Genomic DNA, 19,523 nt, shown 5'->3' on the forward strand with positions numbered 1-19,523 from the left:
GGGAACCAGGGAGGCAGTTCTCCCTGAAATGCCAGCGCCGTCTACAGCCAGAGGCGGGGTCTCAGGCCCGCTTCAGTTGAGAGCAGACGGAGGCACAGAGCCTGTCTCAGGGTCTTCCCTGGGCCGTGAACTCGGGCCTGTTTCCCTGTGCACTGTGGGAAGGTTCCCTCCAGACCTCCCATAGAGTGCCTAGAGTAACCCTCAGCGCCTGTGTTTGGGTGGCAGTAGCGGCTAGATTCCTCTTCCTACACAGACATATCCAAGGACCGCAGCTTCACTGCCAGCATTCTGGAGGACCCAGATGCTGTGCTGGCTTGCTGAGCTGTCTTCACACGTCTCTGTCCCTTGGTGCCTCATAAACACTGCCTCTGGGGCACGGGAGGGGAGGCCGGGCCCTGAACACACAGCAGGCGCCTCTGCACAGGCAGATTTGGGAAACGGTCTGTGTTTGGCAATAGTACTGAAGTGTTTCTGTTTAACAGTCACTCCAGCGTATGAGGAGGAGAGAAGCTGCATAAAGGGAACATCTATGAGGCTTCATTTTTTTAAATTATTATTTATTTTTAAGGAGAGGCAGGGAGGCAGAAAGACAGACTCCCTCCCACATGTACCTGGACTGGGATCCACCCACTAGGGGGCGTTGCTCCATTGCTCAGCAACAGCCTTTTTTTTTTAGCACCTGAGCCAGAGGCCATGGAGCCATCCCCAGCGACCGGGGCCAACCTGCTCCAATGGAGCCATGGCTGCAGGAGGAGAGAGAGAGAGAGAGAGAGAGAGAGAGAGAGAAAAGGGGAGGGAGAGGGCTGGAGAAGCAGAAGAGTACTTTTATGTGCCCTGACTAGAATGAAATCTGAGACATCCACAGGCCTGGCCAATGCTCTACCACTAAGCCAACTGCCTAGAGTACTATGAGGTTTTAGAAATGGTGTAAGTAATTTCATATGAATTACTCTTTTTTTTTTTTTTTTTTACAAAGACAGCGAGTCAGAGAGAGGGACAGATAGAGACAGGAACGGAGAGAGATGAGAAGCATCAGTCATCAGTTTTTCGTTGTGACACCTTAGTTGTTCACTGATTGCTTTCTCATATGTGCCTTGACCACGGGCCTTCAGCAGACCGAGTAACCCCTTGCTCAAGCCAGCGACCTTGGGTCCAAGCTGGTGAGCTTTGCTCAAACCAGATAAGCCCGCGCTCAAGCTGGCGACCTCGGGGTCTCGAACCTGGGTCCTCCGCATCCCAGTCCGAAGCTCTATCCACTGCGCCACCGCCTGGTCAGGCTCCATGTCAGTACCTTTTAAATTCCCCTGTGTGTCTTTCTCTCTGACCATGGAACGCATGGCTCTTCCTGTTGTACCCATGTCCTCAGGGGCCTGCCTGCTGTGTCTCGGGGCTGGTGGACAGTTTCTAGGGGGAGCCTGGAGATGGAGCCGGGAAGGGCACGCGTGGGTGTGCGTGGCACACTTCCTGTTTCGCCTTGTCTCCGACTTGGCTCTGCCCCTCCAAGGGGAGGGCACTGCTGTGGCGGCCCCTCCCTTCCCCGTTGCCCCTGAGGCTGCTGGGTACATGTTTCCTGACACTACGCCTTCTCTTTGTCAGCTGTCTTCACAGTCCTTGCCTGTTGTCCTTATACTATTTCTTAATGAATTTTAACAGTGATTTGTCTCACTTCTTAATAACATAGAAATTTAAATTTTCTGCCCTTTGTCAGTTATGGGTTTCCATGTGTTTTATTACAGAATACTCTTAACTTCCTTAACAAACTCCAGAGATATTTTTATTGGAATTGCTCTGAATTTTTAGATGCATTTTATATGAAAATGTTATTATTTAAATGAACTGCCAAGGACCACTTTCTCCATGCTTTAAGATATCCTTTTTTCCTAACATTTACTATGAAAAATTTCAAACATGGAAGAGTAGAAAGAATTTTATAGTGAACATCCAATACGTATGCCTACCAATCGGACCCTACCATTTACTTTAATCACACAGTGCTACCTGTATTGCTTCCCTTCACATCCATCTCCACCCACCAATGTGCCTGATTTAAAAAAAATTTTTTATTCATTTTTTTAGAGAGTGGAGAAAGAGAGAGAGAGAGAGAAGGGGGGAGGAGCAGGAAGCATCAACTTCCTTGATGCTTCCAGACCAGGCAAGCCCAGGGTTTCAAACTGGCAACCTCAGCGGTCCAGGTGGATGCTTTATCCACTGCACCATCATAAGCCAGGCCGGATTTTCTTGATTTGTTTCACAAATTGCAGATATTTATACATTCATCATGAGATGTTTTTCAGCATGGAAATCCTTGACAAGAGTTCAGTATCTGCACATTCTTGTTTTTTTGTTGTTGTTGTTTGTTTTAGTTAACTCACATACAGTGAAATGCACAAATCTTAAGCATTCCATTAATAGGGCCCAACATGCAAAAACCTCTGCCGCCCCAGCCCCTACCAGGCACAGAACATTCCTCACACTCTCAGAAGTTGCATCAGGTGACTTCCTCCTCCATTCCCCACCTCCCCTAGGCAACCACTGTTCTGATTTTTCCTACCGTGGGCTAGTTTTACATGTTTTAGAACTTCGTGGAAATGAAATCCTACAGAACGGAGAATCCTTACTCGGCATTATCTTCAAGACTCATCCCTCTTGTACATGTGTTGGGAGGTCCCTGCTTTTTTTGTGGCCGACTAGCGTTCCATCGAATGACTGTGCCTGTCGGTGTTCCCCTCTGCTGGTGAGCTCCTGAGCAGACTGTATCTTCTCATTGATATGAATCAGCTGTGATGATTTCTCAGCCAAATCTGTGTCGTGTGGACTTATATTTTGATTTTTGCTAAGTAAACACCTGGGAGTAGGGTGTGTGTATGCTGAGCTTTGTACGAAGTACCACCTTCTCCAGAGGTGGCCGCACCCCTTTGCCCTCCCACTGGCAAGTGGAGTCCTGGTCACGGCACACAGTCTCCAGCATTTGGTCTGGTTGATCTTTTTAACTGGAACCATTCCGGCATGTATTGTCCATGAAATACTTACGCTTTGTGAACTTCATTGTAGGTAAATGTTAGTTCAGGTGATCTTTATGATAGCTAATGTCTTGAAAAAGTACTTTTGGTTAGTCATTTTAAATTTTCAAACAAATGCATTTAAAATGATCAAGTTTTGGATACGGCCATCTTCTAGTAATTTGCCAGAATGACCAACACAAAGGGAAAGAGTTGGGGCACCTGTCCTACGTTCACTAGGCCTTTTAGGAAACATGGAGTTGTTCTTTGGGACACAAACGTGAATCTGCCAGACAGGTGATATTGTAGACGACAAGGGAATGGGCACTGTTCAAGAAGGAATGCCCCGCAAGTGTTCCCACGGCAAAACTGGAAGAGTCGACAGCATCACCCAGCATGTGGGGGGCACTGTCGTGAACAAACAAGGGCAGAGTTCTTGCCAGGAGAATTAATGTGCATATTGAGTGCACTAAGCACTCTGAGTGCCGAGTTAGCTTCCTGAAACATGTGAAGGGAAGTCATCAGGAAGAGAAGGAAGCCAAAGGGAAAGGCGCCTGGGTTCCACTGAAGCGCCAGCCTGCTCCGCCCAGAGGTGGACTTAGAACCGATGGAAAGGGGCCCGAGCTGCTGGAACCCGTTTCCTGTGAATCCAGAGCATGACAGGTGTAAAAAAAAGACCCCACTGTATTGATAAAACTCTCTCTCTTCATTGAGTAGAAATGTGGTGCCCCTTATCCTCAATATATGTGTGTATATGTGTGCATTGCTCACAAATATTAGGGGATATTTCAAAATTAATATGAAGCAATAAAAAAAAGAAGCATTTAATTTTTTTGTTGTTAAACAAGAACATTAGAAAAGCAAATGACAAGTCAAAGAAAGTTGTTCGATTATGCAAATGAGATGCAAAACCAACTTATTTCATTGATGAAAATGCACTATACAAAAGGCTAAAAGTACTGGGGTATCTGCACATTGCCGATCCTCTAATTTTTGTGAGCAGTGTGTGTGTAATAAAACTATAAAAGTTTCTTCTGAGTACCATTTGGCTCCATCTTCCACTCCCCCAGCCTCCACCCTTGGCCCCAGGCACATAGGCTATTATTTTCTCTGATTTTTGTTGCATTATTAGCAGTAAATTTGCGATGTTTGTTACTTTTGATAGTTTAAGGTTTTCTTTGTGACCAATTAGATATGGTCAATTTTTTTTTAATGTGTCCTTATTGTTTGAACAAAATACACATTTTCTGGTGATGACCACACAAATCTAGATTTCTATGTTAGATCACCTATGTTAAGTATGTTGTTAAAAATGTCTTTTTTTTTTTTTTTTTTTTTTGGTCCACATGGGCTGAAACTATGAAAGTCATCCATACCCATTCTGGATTTGCCCATCTCTTATCAGTTTTCTATTTTTTAAATGTGTGGCGGTTCTTAAATACCTACAGGTTTGAGGATGTACAGATTTTGTTTTGTTTTGTTTTAGTCCCTATTAACGCTTTCTCCCTTGAGTTTAGTTTGTTAGATAACATTGTTGCACCAACTGTCTTTTTATTTGCATTTGCTACAAAGCTCTACTATTCCTGTCCCACTTTTTCCCCTAGCCCTTTTGTGTTCTGTCTTAACATAGGTCTCTGCTACATAGCATTCAAGTACATTTTTTTGGAGGTTGGTGAGGAGGGTTTTCCAATCTGGAAGTTCATGTTAATACACGCAGTTGTGCTCCTTTTAACAGACACGGCATTCCCCGGCGTGAGTCAGCCCGGCTCGCACTGGCCGCGTGCCTGCTGAGGGAAGTGGTTGTTTTCACGGATGTAGGCCATCTTACGTGAACGTCTGCTGTGTCTGCGTGTCTCTGTGGGCGAGAGTCCTCCGGTGATAGAGGCCGGGGACTGGGATTGCAGGCCTGCACCTCCTACCTCGACCAGGCTGTCCTCCCAAGGGGCCCGGGGCTTCCTGGGTCCCCAGCAGAGTGCAGGTTGTCGTCTAGCATATGATATTATCAGAACTTCAGATTTTGCCACTGTCTTGGGTGTCCAATTATGGTAATTTCACCATAGATTAGGCCAGTAAATGGTGGAGTTGAACATAACGTTTGTTGGTTGAATAGCTACCGAATTGCGCGCTCGTGTACATTTTACCCCCTTGATTGAGGATTTCATACTTGCAAATTCTGTTACTCACTAAAATTTCTTTGGAACCCCAAAATTGATACTCAGGGTGCTTTCATGGTCGCTTACGGACACATGCAGAGTAGTCTCCCAAGGCACATGTGAGCTTGTGTCTTTTTGGAGGTCTACTTATATTTCCTGCTTCCTGGTGCTGATGTTGCTGTGTAACGGCCCTGAGCACGGGGCTGACGCACCGTCTGCTGTCCGTCCATAGCGCGAAGGAGTCTGTGACGTGCCTCACGTATGTGTTAGATGAGGCAGGCGTCCCAGTGCTGCTGGCTGGGAGCTCACTGGTAATGTCACACAAACAGAAACGCACGTAAAACCAGGTTGCGTATCGATCGATTCATGAAAATGATTTGACCTCTCGTAGCAAGCTTTCTCTGTTTTTCTACTAGGAGCAACGGCTTAGTATTTGCTAATTTGATGGTTATAATGACTTCATAGACAATAACCAGAATACTGTATTTTGTTCATATTTTATTAGGCTATTTATCTTTTCCATATTGATCTGCAAGAGTTTTAAAATATATTCTAGATATAATTTCTATATAGTTTTTACTCCATCTGTAACTGATTTTATGCTGGCTGTAATTGGGGTGCTGTAGTATTTTTCCATCTCAATGGCCTAATGCCTTGGGTACCATCTAATGAATAACCACATTCGTCATCAATAAACTTATTGTGACCTCTGTCCTGTGTGAAATTTCCATACATGCAGATCTGCTTCTAGGCACTCTATTCTCATCCAGTAGCTTCTGTACCTGGAATAAGGCCACAATATTCTGACAGTCTAGCTTTATAATGTATCTTGCTATATACAGGGTGGGGCAAAATAGGTTTAAAGTTGTTTGTATGGAGGATAATACAATAATTAAGAAATAATAATACAAGAATAAACTTAATTTGCATATCACAACGGTAAGCCTAACTTTTGCCTACCCTGAATATAGAAATAGTCTCACTTACTACAGTGGGCTGAATTCTTTCTCCCCCGAATTCATAGTTTGAAGCTTAATCTCCCCCTGCTTCCACCCCCTATTGGGCTGCATTAGAGATAGGGCCTTTAACAGGGTTATTGGGTTAAATGAGGTCAATCCTAAGGGTGGAGCCGTGATCTGGCAGGACTGATGTCCTTATAAGATGAGGAGGAAACTTCAGATCTCTCTCTCTCTCTCTCTCTCTCTCTGTCACACGAGGCGCCCATCTGAGAGCTAGGAACCGAACACATAGATAAGCACTTTGATATTGACATTTTCAGCTTCCAGAACTGTGAGAAATCAATGTTTGTTGTTTAAGTCAATGTTTTCCAACTGCTGGTCTGCCAGAAATTTCATGCTGTCCGGCAACAGAGTCAACTACCCTTATATTGTATGAAGATTACAGACTCGGTGATTTTAGTTGAATTCGCTTATGCTCAGGGTGATTTCTGCCTTAGTGGTCCCCAAAATAATTCTCCTATTTTCACCTGTCCCCAAGTGTAAAAAGGTTGAAAACCACTGGTTTAAGTCACTCCATCTCATATTTGTTTGGCAGCCTGAGCTGACTAGTACCTCTGCCTGGTTACTGTATCATTTTTCTAAATTATCTTGATTGTTGTCTTTGACTCTTCCATATGAATTTTATCAATTTGTGTTTTCAGTGGAATTCCCTAGAAGTTTGATTTTTGCATTTACTTTTGCAGATACAGGGTGGTGGTATAGTTTTTCTCTTTTCTTTTCCTTTCCTTTCCTTTTTTTTTTTTATTAACCGAGAAATGGAGAGGATGAGAGACAGACTCCTGCATGTGCCCCAACCAGGATCCACCTGGCAAACCCACCAAGGGGCAATGCTCTGACCATCTGGTGCTGTTGCTCTGTTGCTCAGCAACCAAACTATTTTAGCACCTGAGGCAGAGGCTATGGAGCTACCCTCAGCGCCCAGGGCCAACTTGCTTGAACCATTCTAGCCATGGCTGCAGGAGGGGAAGAGAGAGAGAGAGAGAGAGAGAAGGGGGTGGGTAGAGAAGCAGATTGTTGTTTCTCCTGTGTGCCCTGACCAGGAATCAAACCTGGGACTTCCACACACCAGGTGGATGCTCTAATGCTCAGCCAACTGGCCAGGGCATTTTTCTCTTTTTGATATCACTATTCTGCCTTAACAGAGCCCCTGTTATTAAGTAACTTAACAGTTCTAGACTGAACTCCACGTGGTTAGGGTGAGTTAATCTTTCAGTAGCTCCACTGATCTACCTTTGGATTGGCAGGTGACTTTTGAGCCATACCTTGTACCCTGAGGCACTAGCCCTTTGGCAGTTGTCTCTGGGCGGCCACTGTGTTTTCTCCCCATTGACTGTGATTGTGTTTCAGTAGAGTAACCTCCATCTCCTTTGTGATGTCTCTGGAAGTTACCCAGAACAAAGGCAGAAAGGGAAGGTCGATTGGCTTAAACCAGAATCATTCACAAGTTCTCTGCTTTTGTCAACTGAACATCACCAGCTTACTCTGTTCTGGATTGCTGTCTGGGGCCCTTTCCTGAGAAAATGCACAGCAGTCAGAGGTCTCGTTATTGGTCCTGTGGTGTATGTATCCTGCCCCTGCAAATGGGTAGTTGCCCTGTGAGTCGTAACATAGCCTTGGCTGATCCTGTGTACAGCGCCTCAACGTTGGGACATGCCACTATTGGTTCTGAAATTCGAACAGGAGGGGTCGCAGGTGACTCACCCCTTCCAAGCTCGTCACTCTCCTTCCTCTTTGCTGCCCTCACACGTCCACTCATGGGGACACCAGCAGTGTGGTGGACATCAGTTTGTGTGTGTTGAGGGAGGTGAGGGAAGGAAATCCTTGCAGGTTAAGGGAGTCACTTCTGTTCTTTTCTTATACCCATTTGCAGGGGGTAGGGTGAGGGGGTAAGTGGAGCATGAAAGTTTTAAGAACAGGCTGTTTCCCCATAAATGTAGGTTCAGAGACAGGGTTATTACTGCTTATGCGGGTAGTGTTTTGGGAATGCAAGGGGATTAATGCGAGGCTGTGTGTCTCCTCTATCATATACGGATTTCATTTCTATCTGCTCTTCTAAAAAGTGGTTCATTTTCAGTTACCCCTACGAACGCTGAAAGGGTACCCTACTAGCACGGAAGTGGGCTGTGGGTGGGTGGTCAGCACAGGCGGGGTGTGCTCCCTGAAGCCTGAGCCTCGGACTTCCCTGCTGCCTGTGGTGCTGGGCCAACGTCATGGCCCATAGGCATGAGCGCACATAAGGTGCTTCAACAAATGAGTATCTGAAGGAGGTACATCGCCCTTTTGGACAATTAAAAATTATTAATTATTGGCTTCTAGAAAATCACCTTCCTTAGGCTGAGTCCTGAGTCCTCTTACTTTTTTTTACTTTACAAATGGTAGGTAATTCCTGAACTTCAGCCATTCTCCATGCATGTGTTCATGACCCGGAATCTCCACTTTCAGGTCTGATGGCTCCCCCTCCATCCAGGCCCCAGAGCAGCTGCACCATGGCTGTCTCCAGACGGGTGACTCAGAGGCACTTGCATGTCTAAACAGAACGTAGCTGGCTTCCACCTCATGCTCCTTCCATGGCTATTTTGGGGGAGCATGTCATAAATCCAGTTCAAACTTTACCCTAATTACAGGAAAATAGCACTATAAAAAAAATGAAACTGCCAACTGACAAGCCAGTAATTAAAAATGACTCAGGAGAAACCATGCTGCCTCACTCTCAGTAAGTAAACTCACAGACAAGTGGCCGACATGTAGCATTTGATGTTTTTTTTTTTTTGTTGTTGTTGTTGTTGTTTTTTAAGATAGTGAGAGAAGGGGAGGCAGAGGGACAGACACCCGTATGTACCCTAACTGGGGTCCACTGGGTAAGCCCACTAGAAGGTGATGCTCTGCCCGTCTGGGGCCCTTGCTCCATCACTATGGGAGTCATTATTTAGCACCTGAGGCGAAGGCCTTGGGGCCATCCTCAGTGCCTAGGGCCAACTTGCTCCAATCAAGCCATGGCTGCAGGAGGGGAAGAGAGAGAGAGAGAGAGAGAGAGAGAAGTGAGAGGGGGAGGGGTGGAGAAGCAGATGGGTGCTTCTCCTGTGTGCCCTGACTAGGAATCAAACCCAGGACATCCACACACTGGGGTGGCACTCTACCACTGAGCCAACCTGCCAAGGCCATCATTTGATGTTAAAGCCTTTAAACCAGTGGTAGTCAACCTGGTCCCTACCGCCCACTAGTGGACGTTCCCAGCTTTCATGATGGGCGGTAGTGGAGCAACCAAAGTATAAATAAAAGATAGATTTAACTATAGTAAGTTGTTTTATAAAGATTTATTCTGCCAAACTTAGCGGAAATCCGACATAAAGTACTTGGTAAGTAATTATTATTATATGCTTTAACTTGCTATAACTCTGCTTTATAAATTTTATAAAGTAAAGTAACTTCCCTACTTTATAAATCACCATTACTGTGAACCAGTGGGCGGTTAGAAAATTTTACTACTAACAGAGGTACAAAAGTGGGCGGTGGGTATAAAAAGGCTGACTACCCCTGCTTTAAACCATCAACCAACCTAATCAAATTGAGTTGGAAGGAGGAGGGAGGTGAACCTAATTCTTTTCACTCAGACTTTTTGTTATGGTAAGTTCTATTTTTTCTGGAAAATGTAACAACTTTTCTTTCAATACCACAATACAGAACTTGAATAAAAAGTAGAAGCCATCAGTTTAAAGTTGTGTGAGACAGGCAGTACGTGACTAAGCAGGCAATTGTTGTGAAGCGATTGGAGAATAGACACGTTCTTCTTAACACATTATTGACCGCTCATGAGTTAACTCATGTTTTAATGCTCAAACGTTGACCACTTATGATTTAACTCCTATTTGCACTTACATCAGCTCTTTCAATTTTTGAAACTCGGTAATATAGGATTATTGTAAATGTGACTCTTCGCCCTGAGGGTTGAAGTTTGAAAAACAGCACATTGTTCTACATTCTCATGCGGACTCCTTTCCTTCCCACTCTTCCAGGCGTGAGAATCGAAGGCAAGGTAAACAAAAACAATCACAGTGTCGAGCCGTCTAAACTCAGACTATCTTCTAACCGCTTGCAGTTTGAACATACATATCAAGGATATTGTAAAATCTTTCTTCATTGTGTTCAATCCAACTAGAACATGTAAAGCAGGGACCCTCAAACTATGGTCGGAGGGCCGCGTGCGGCCCCCTGAGGCCATTTATCCGGCTCCTGCTGCACTTCCGGAAGTTAGCCATTCTAATGTCTCGTGTCATGATGATTCCTGGTGGTTTCCTCCATCACTAAAAACGGGACCATCTTTCCAGGCTTCACTTTTGTGAAGTAGTTGTTAGGCCTTTTGTACAGTTTTACTGTGTTGTTTATCTTCTTGTTAAGTTTTAGGAAGTCTTTATATATTCTATATACAATTCCTTTGTCAGATATATAAAATGTTCTCTCCCAGACTCTGGTTTCTCCTTTTATTCTCTCTCTCTCTCTCTCTCTCTCTCTCTCTCTTTCTCTATCGCTTATGGTGAGAGGAGGGGAGATAGAGAGACAGACTCCTGCATGTGCCCTGACCAGGATCCACACAGCAACCCCTGTCTGGGGCCAATACTTGAGTATTGAGCTTATTTTTAGCACTTGTGGCTGACACATTCAGACCAACCAAACTATCCTCTGTGCCTGGGGCCAAGCTCAAACCAGTTAAGCCACTGGCTGTGGGAGGGGAAGCAGGAGAGAGGGGGAGTGGTGGTAGGGGAAGCAGATGGATGCTTCTCCTGTGTGCCCTGACTGGGAATCAAAACTCAGATTGTCCATATACCAGGCCAACACTCTAGCCACTAAGCTACCAGCCAGGACCCCTTTTATTCTCTTAATACTGTCTTTTGATGAGCAGGAAACTTAATTTTGATAAATCTAATTTAACATTTTTTTCTTTTATGCATCATGTTTAAGAAATCTTTGTTTACCATAAAGATATCCTCCTATGTTTTCTCCTGTGCACGTTAGAATTTTAGCATTTATATTTAGTTCTGTGATCCATCTCAAAAGCAGTTTTTTTGTTTGTTCTTTCATGATGTGAGTTGTGGGTATACGTTCATTTTATTTTGTACAGATACACAGTTTTCTTTTCTTTTTTTTTTTTTTTTTGTATTTTTCTGAAGTTGGAAACAGGGAGGCAGTCAGACAGACTCCCGCATGCGCCCGACCGGGATCCACCCTGCACGCCCACCAGGGTGCGATGCTTTGCCCATCTGGGGTGTTGCTCTGTTGTGATAAGAGCCATTCTAACGCCTTGAGGCAGAGGCCATGGGGCCATCCCCAGCGCCCGGGCCAACTTTGCTCCAGTGGAGCCTCGGCTGCGGGAGGGGAAGAGAGAGACAGAGAGGAAGGAGAGGGGGAGGGGTGGAGAAGCAGATGGGCGCTTCTCCTGTGTGCCCTGGTGGGAATCGAACCCGGGACTCCTGCACGCCAGGCCCACGCTCTACCACTGAGCCAACCGGCCAGGGCTCCAGATACTCAGTTTTTCAAGCACCATTTTTGAGAAGATGGTCCTGTTCTCATTGAATGCTTTAGTGCCTTTTTTGAAAATCAGTTGACCATATATGAAGGTTTATTTAGGGATTTTCTACCATGTCCTTTTGATTTGTTCTTATACTTCCACTACCTCATCATCTGGATAACTGTAACACTATAGTAAGTCTTACAATCAGGTGATCTAAATTCTCTATCATTCTTGTTCTCTTTCATGATTGTTTTAGCTATTCTAGTACCTTTGTATTTGCATATAAATTCTAGAATCAGTTTGTTAATTTCTACAAAAGTGCCTACTGGGATGTTTTTTAACTTTTAATTTTGAAATAACTTGAAACACAGAAAAGTTACAAAAATATGCTCTGTACCCAGGTTTACAAGCTTTTATCATTTTACCATATTTGATTTAGCATTTCCTCAGTGCATATTTGTAATTATATATTTTTTCAACCATTTGAGAGTATATTGCATTCATTACACAGAGATCAATGGTATTTCCTTACAGAACTGTAGCTTCAAATTTAGGGTATATGTCTGTGAATTACCAGTTGTCCTCCAAGTTTTCTTTTCTTTTTTCTTTAAGTGAGAGGAGGGGAGAAGTGAGACAGACTCCTACCCACACTCCATCCAGGATCCACCAGGAAACCCCTGTCTGTGGCCAATGCTTGAATCAGCTGAGCTATCCTTAGCGCCTGGGGCCATGCTTGAACCAATTGAGCCATTGGCTGCGGGCAGGGAAGAGGGAGAGAAGGGGGAGAGGAAGAGGGAAAGAAGCAGATGGTCACTTCTGTTTGCACGGACTGGGAATTGAACCCGGGATGTCCATATGCCAGGCTGACACTCTATCCCCTGAGCCACCAGCCAGGGCCTTCCCTTTGATTCTTTTACAGTTTCCATCTCACCACGTCCTCATTATACTTTCTTCTGTGTGTTGTTTCCCATACTTGCAGTTCCTAAAGCCCTGATCTGACATCTGGGTCATCTTTGGGTTGGTTTATTTTGACCAGGGTTATAGTTGATTTTTTTTCACTATCTAGTAATTTTTTTATTGTATAGTGGACATTGTGGTTTGGACTCTAGATTTTGTTAACTTACTCTGAAGAGTGTTTTGCTACATCAGCCTATTAGGTTACTGTCAGTTCTACAGAAACTTTGGAGTTTCCCTTCAGGCTTTTTTAAAGTGATTTATTTATTTGTTGACTCTGCGTACTCCCCACCCCCCACACCACTCCACCCAATCTGAGATATAGCTTCCTCTGCTTCACTCAAGCAGACACTCATTTATTACAGGCAGACCTTTTCATAATTACAACAACTATGAAATAGTTTTACCACTTTTAACAGAAACCATGGGGGAGTGGTGGAACGTTAATTTCCTACACAACATGTAACTAACATTTGAATTTTGACACTGATTACTTTTCAACCTCATAGGAACCTTACTTTTCTTTAAATGTCATTCAACATTTATACCCATGAATTTTCTAAGCTTTTCTTGGAATTGATTTTTATTTCTAACATGTACAAATTGGGGAGATGATCGATGATGAGTCCACCTCTTCTCAGCCCTTGTGAAGAAGCATTTTCTATCACATCGTTGATGACTCTATCCCGTCAATCTCTTCCTCCTCCTTTCCCATTACTTTTTTTCCCCCCATTAATATAGTTTTCTTTCTTTTTCTTTAAATCTCTCTCCCCTCTTTGACCATGAACTTGGTGGTGTATAAGTTTCTTTTTCATCTCTGCCTTTAGACCTTGGATCAGTGCCTCACAGCCCTAGGAGTGTAGGCGATTTTCAAAATTGAACTTCCTGACACTGATGCTCTGAACTTGGTGAGTGTGTGTCTCACTTGTAGGGATTTATAGATGGTGCTTCTGCCCCAGCGTTTCTTTGGTCTCGTGAGTGACTGCTTTTACCAATTGTCTTCAGCTCTGTCACTCTTCAGAGCTCCCAAACTGTGCCAGGTAAAGATAAAACATAATTCAGTTTGAAAATATAAGGTAATTCCCCACTTGTTTTCTTAAAATTCAGTAACCTGAAGGACATCATTTTCCAACAACTTCCGTGTGATTTGGACATTTTCTAAAGTTCAGATTGTCAGCCTGCAGAGACGAGTAAGGTGCGGCTGAGAGGTGGCCATGGGCCCCTTCTCAACCTGCCTCCTCCCCCCCCCCCCCCCCCGCATTGCTGTCTCCGTGCTGTGGGTGCCTGCTCAGCGGCTAGGGAGAAGCCCACACCAGAAGGAGTCCACGGCAAGACAAGAGGTGTTGCATTCCTTGCCTCTTTTTTTTTGTATTTTTCTGAAGCTGGAAACGGGGAGAGACAGTCAGACAGACTCCCTCATGCGCCTGACCGGGATCCACCCGGCATGCCCACCAGGGGCGAGGCTCTGCCCACCATGGGGCAATGCTCTGCCCACCAGGGGGCGATGCTCTGCCCCTCGGGGCGTCGCTCTGCCACGACCAGAGCCACTCTAGCGCCTGGGGCAGAGGCCAAGGAGCCATCCCCAGCGTCCGGGCCATCTTTGCTCCAATGGAGCCTTGGCTGCGGGAGGGGAAGAGAGAGACAGAGAGGAAGGAGGGAGGGGGGTGGAGAAGCAAATGGGCGCTTCTCCTATGTGCCCTGGCCGGGAATCGAACCCGGGTCCCCTGCACGCCAGGCTGACGCTCTTCCGCTGAGCCAACCGGCCAGGGCCACATTCCTTGCCTCTTAAAGCAGAGAAAATAAATTGTCCCTCTTGTTGGGACACCGCAAGGGACTGACTGAATCAAATCTCATTCCCTAGACCTGGGTGGCATTCCACAGAGCACACACCTGTCAGTGATTTTCCTGGGAGAGTAGGCATGTGCCCCGGACTCACCTACACACGGATGTAGCACACACACACTGGGGCAGAGTTGACCTGCACTTGTGTGGTGTGTGTGGCAAGCGTAGGCATTGTTTTTAATTGAATCATCAGTTGACTCCAGTCCACAGAGTGAAAGGGGGTGGGTTGGGAGTGTGTTGTTGGTGCTTGTGCTTGCCTGTTTAAACGACGTTTAAGGAATCCTGGACCCCAAGGAGTCATGGCTGGCCAACTGGAGAGAAAGGGCCTCCGGCTCTTGCTGATGCCACAGTCTCCTTGATTAGATTATTTTTTGGCTCCAGATAATTTTCTTTGAAAGAGGGATTTTATTCAGGGGCGTGAAGGGTGGCCGAGGAGGAAGAGGCAGCCAGCGGCGGCTGGTGAGAGTGTTCCGCATTCCCTGGTCTCCTCTGCTCCGAGCATCCAGGCTTCCCACCTGTGGCAGAGCCAGGGCGGGCTTTGTAAGTCCATTTGGTTAAGTTGGACACAACACAGGTTCCATTGGAGGGTAGTTGAAATCGGTGTGGGTTGCAGGGACATGTCAAATGTTGTCATGCTTATGGGCAGGTTGCAAATTTGCTTGAAAGCAAGCGACTTAATTACAGGCCTGAGCACCTGTCCAGAGCTTGGCCCGGAGCCTCAGGCCCCTTTCCGTTCCTCCCCAGCAGACAGCAGCCCTTCATCTCCGTGGTGGCCCACGTTTGCTGCCTCCCTGCAGCATTCTGAGGGTGCCTTTAAAAGGCGTCTGTGTACTTAGAGTGACTGATCTCATCTGCTGAAGGCAGGACCCGTGGGTTCCTCAGAAAGGAATTTAACGAGGCTTGTGTGGGCCACTCCCTGCAGGCCCTGGGAAGGCCAGGCTACAGGGCCAGAGGAAGAGTGTGCTCTTGTGAGCCTCTCTTTCTGTCCCCCATATTCACACACCTGGTCTGTGCGATCTATATAGCAGTGACAAGGTTATACGTCTGTGGTATAATAAGCACCTCCACTGCTGAAATTTCTGTGAGAGCCAAACTTTTGGAATCCCCTCTTGCTTTTCTCCATCTCAAAGGTTTCTGCCATAGAATTTAAAAGTAGACCTGTTCCTGGATATCATCGTTTTCATAAAAGCCTTGCTTGCAAAACAATGGAAGTGTGTAGAGGCATGCAAAAGCGTGTCTGGTGTAGGTTACGGGTTTGATGGAACATGTGAACGTTCAACATTCTGTGTGTATTTGTGCATGAACATGAACATGTCCCTTCTCATAAACATGAACATGTCCCCTCTCATAATCCTTCATTCACACTCACTTCCCTCCTGGTTCCATTCCTCCTTAAGAAAGCTGGATTTAAAAAAAGTTAGTAGACTATATATTTAGAGAAATTTTAGTTTTACAGAAAAATGCACATAAAGTACACTACAGGGGTCGTCAAACTTTTTATAAAAACCGCCTACTTTTGCAGTGCTGGTCAACCTGGTCCCTACCACCCACTAGTGGGTGGTCCAGCTTTCATGGTGGGCCAATCGCAGCGCTGTTTGGTTGCGCGGTAGGGACCAGGTTGACCAGCACTGCAAAAGTGGGCGGTTTTTATAAAAAATTTGAAGGCCCCTGACACAGAGAGTTCTTATATTGCCACCACCTCCTCTGCGGTGCAGTTCCCATTGGTAACATCTTGCATTTGTTACAGTTGATAACTGATATGGATGCATTATTAGTAACTAAAGTCTGCAGTATACATTCACTGATGTATACTTGGGGATGCATATTCCCTCTTGGTGTTCTATGTTCTGTGGGTCTGGACAAATGGATAACGATGTATACACCGTTAGAGTGCCGAACAGACTGGTTTCACTGCCCTAAAATTCCCCGTGTTGTGCCTACTCTTCCCTGGCAACCGCTGACCTCTTTGCCATCTCGGTAGCCTCGCCTTTTCCAGAATGTGATGTGGTTGGAATCGTAGTAGGGAGCCTTTCCAGATTGGCTTCTTTCACCTAGCGATAGGCATTTCAAGTTTTGCCATGTCATTTCTTTTTTCGCTGAGTAATATTCCACTGTCTGGATGGTCCACAGTTTATTACCCACTCGCCTACAGAAGGGCACCTTGGTGGCTTCCAGGTGGTAGCAATTATGGAGAAAGCTGCTCTAAACATCCTTGTGCAGGTTTTTGCATGGACAAGAGATCTCCATGCGTTTGGATAAATACCAAGCAAGAAGATGGCTAGATTCATAAAGTGCTGGATTTGAAAAAAAAAAATTCACTGGGGGGGGGTACTGGACACCTTCCAGCCTGCTTACAGACTGTGTTTCCCCAGAGACGACGACCATGAGGATGGGTTCTGCCAGCCTTACCGGGGGATCGCTTGTGCGCGCTTCATCGGAAACCGAACCATCTATGTGGACTCCCTACAGATGCAGGGAGAGATTGAGAACCGAATCACAGGTAGGAGCACGGGCTTCGCTTGCATGACTGAGCCGGTGTGCATGCCCGTCCCCATGCAGACGGCCCGCTGGAGTGTTTGTCAGGTCCTACCCTGAACGGTGGCTCCCCAATCCTTGTCTCTTACAGTAGAAAGAGACCTTTTTTTAAAAAGCAGTTACAGTGGCCACCATGGTTTACCCTAAAATGTTCCTCCCATTTGTATGTTTAAATTAGCAAGTGCAGGTTGTTGAGAATATTCTTCTAACACGCTGAGCGAGGCCAGCGTGCGGTTCCAAGACCCTGAGATGTCGTGTCCTTACTGCCTCGCAGTGTCTCCCTTCACAGGCCGGCCACCCCGGTGCCAGCTGCCCAGCCCTGCAACACTCACTGTGCCTGCCATCTTTGTTCTGCCTTTCACAACCCCGTGCCATCTTGGAGTTGTGCTGGGTTAGAAGGTACACGGGCCTGACTTCAGCTGTTTGGGAGAGAGGTTGCTGGCCGTGGGCCATGCGCGAGACTGCAGAGAGCTCTGTGTCAGCCCTCGGCTCCCGGGAACACTCGGAAGTGAGAGAAATGGAGCTGCCCATTCTCTATCTCACTGAGGGTACCGTCTCTGGTTGGTGTTAGCCTTCAACGCACCGACTTGTACACGGTGATGTAAAGGTCTTCTTGGGGGGGGGGTCTTTTGAGAAGTGAGAAAAGGAATTAGATGACAGCTCTGCAAAGCCCGCCTCCTCCTGTCCCTGCTCTCCCCACAAGGACACAGAGCGCATCTGTCTCTCCAGATGCTCTAAGAAACCAGGAGAGTCTTGTGAAGAAGACAGGTGTCCCAGTTTAACTGGGTTCTCTGCACAGGATATTTGACCTCAGCTGCCCTCAGGAGTCACCAGCAGACCCCCAGTGCTGGGCTCCCCAGCAGAGTCTGGCACAGTTGACCCTGTGAGGGGCAGGTATGAGGTGCCCAGGCAGGAGCACACATAGGTGCCACTGGAATGTCCTTCTGCATTGAGGTCAACTCTGGCCTTGCCTTTTTTTTCACCCTTAGTCTGTAGGGTCTAAGACAGGCGTCCCCAAACTGCGGGCCGCAATGCGGCCCCCTGAAGCCATTTATCCAGCCCCCACTGCACATCTGGAAGGGGCACCTCTTTCATTGGTGGTCAGTGAGAGGACCACTGTATTTGGCAGCCCTCCAATGGTCTGAGGGATGGTGAACTGGCCCTCTGTGTAAAAAGTTTGGAGACCCCTGGAAGATAATGGTCATGGAGAGTCTGCCTGGCCCATAGTTTTAGAGCCCCCTGAGGACAGGGCCAGGTGTCCAGTGAGAGGTGGAGGGGCAGTAGTGGGCCCTGGAGAATCCAGGAAGGCACCATCTTGGTCCTATGATGAGAATGTTTTGAAAATGTTGCTATCTCTCATTGGAAAAGCATTTTATGGCATTTAAAGCAGAACTTCTCAAACCTTTTGACTATAACACGCAGTAAAAGGTATACTTTGCATCGTGACTCGGTATACGCATACAGTACATGTATTTCATAGACTGGAAATGTGTTATAGGAAGCAATATTCACCCTTAACTGAGAACAGTGTGTTCGGATGGTCTCTTCTGTTTTAATTTGTTAAAGGAAAAAGTTGGCTGCACTCTTAATACGAACCAAACACTCTGACATCCTCTGTTCTGTTCTAATTCTTTTTTTAAATGCTAGCCACGGACTCCAGAATTCATTTTACAATCCACTAATTAGCAAACACGACTGATTCAAGGCCCAAGATTGTCCCTCAGTTGTTTCTTCAGGAATTGTTTAAAGAAATAAACAACTCAAATAGCTAATCAGACCGATTTTATAGCAGCTTTTAGATAAAGTTTAGAATGAGAATTCTCTAAATTTGTGGATTTTGGAAAACATAAATTTGTGCTGTGGGTTGACAGTGGCTTAGAGACAACATTCACTGTGAGGCTCAGTTCGGAGAGCGTGGTGTGGTGGTCAGAAGTGGGTCCCAGGACTCCGGGAGCTGCCCAGGGAGTGGGCTCCAAGAACCTTTACAACAGGGGTCCCCAGACTTTTTATACAGGGGGCCAGTTCACTGTCCCTCAGACCATTGAAGGGCCAGACTATAAAAAAAACTATGAACAAATCCCTGTGCACACTGCACATATCTTATTTTAAAGTAAAAAAACAAAACGGGAACAAATATAAAGAACAAGTAAATTTAAATCAACAAACTGACCAGTATTTCAATGGGAACTATGGGCCTGCTTTTGGCTGATGAGATGGTCAATGTGCTCCTCTCACTGACCACCAATGAAAGAGGTGCCTCTTCTGGAAGGGCTGCGGGGGCCGGATAAATGGCCTCAGAGGGCCACATGCCCTGCTTTAGAGTGACGTGCAGGGTGTGGATGAATGTGAGGACATGAGTTGTTGGACGTCCTCGCCACCTAGAACTATACTTTCAGAAAGAAGCCATCACTTGATATGTCTGAGTGGAGGGGAGGAGGAGAAATCCTAAAAGGGTCAGCTGTGACATTCTGTCAATGGATTACCCCAAAGGAAATGCCGGGTTTGGCTTTCTTAG

General features: G+C 46.0%; 1 protein-coding gene and 1 pseudogene across 2 annotated transcripts in view; both read left to right on the forward strand.

Annotated features, from left to right (window-relative positions):
- The window catches only part of ROR2 (receptor tyrosine kinase like orphan receptor 2), a 221,048-nt gene that overhangs the window by 190,961 nt on the left and 10,564 nt on the right, over window positions 1–19,523 (forward strand). For both annotated transcript variants that reach the window (XM_066257503.1, XM_066257504.1), the window contains exon 5: window positions 16,846–16,973. In XM_066257503.1, coding sequence (XP_066113600.1) covers window positions 16,846–16,973 — 128 coding nt within the window. The remainder of the gene's footprint in view (window positions 1–16,845; window positions 16,974–19,523) is intronic.
- Window positions 3,190–3,659, forward strand: LOC136322899 (large ribosomal subunit protein eL21-like; annotated as a pseudogene).

Source organism: Saccopteryx bilineata, chromosome 2, assembly GCF_036850765.1.
Source record: "Saccopteryx bilineata isolate mSacBil1 chromosome 2, mSacBil1_pri_phased_curated, whole genome shotgun sequence".
NCBI lineage: Eukaryota > Metazoa > Chordata > Mammalia > Chiroptera > Emballonuridae > Saccopteryx > Saccopteryx bilineata.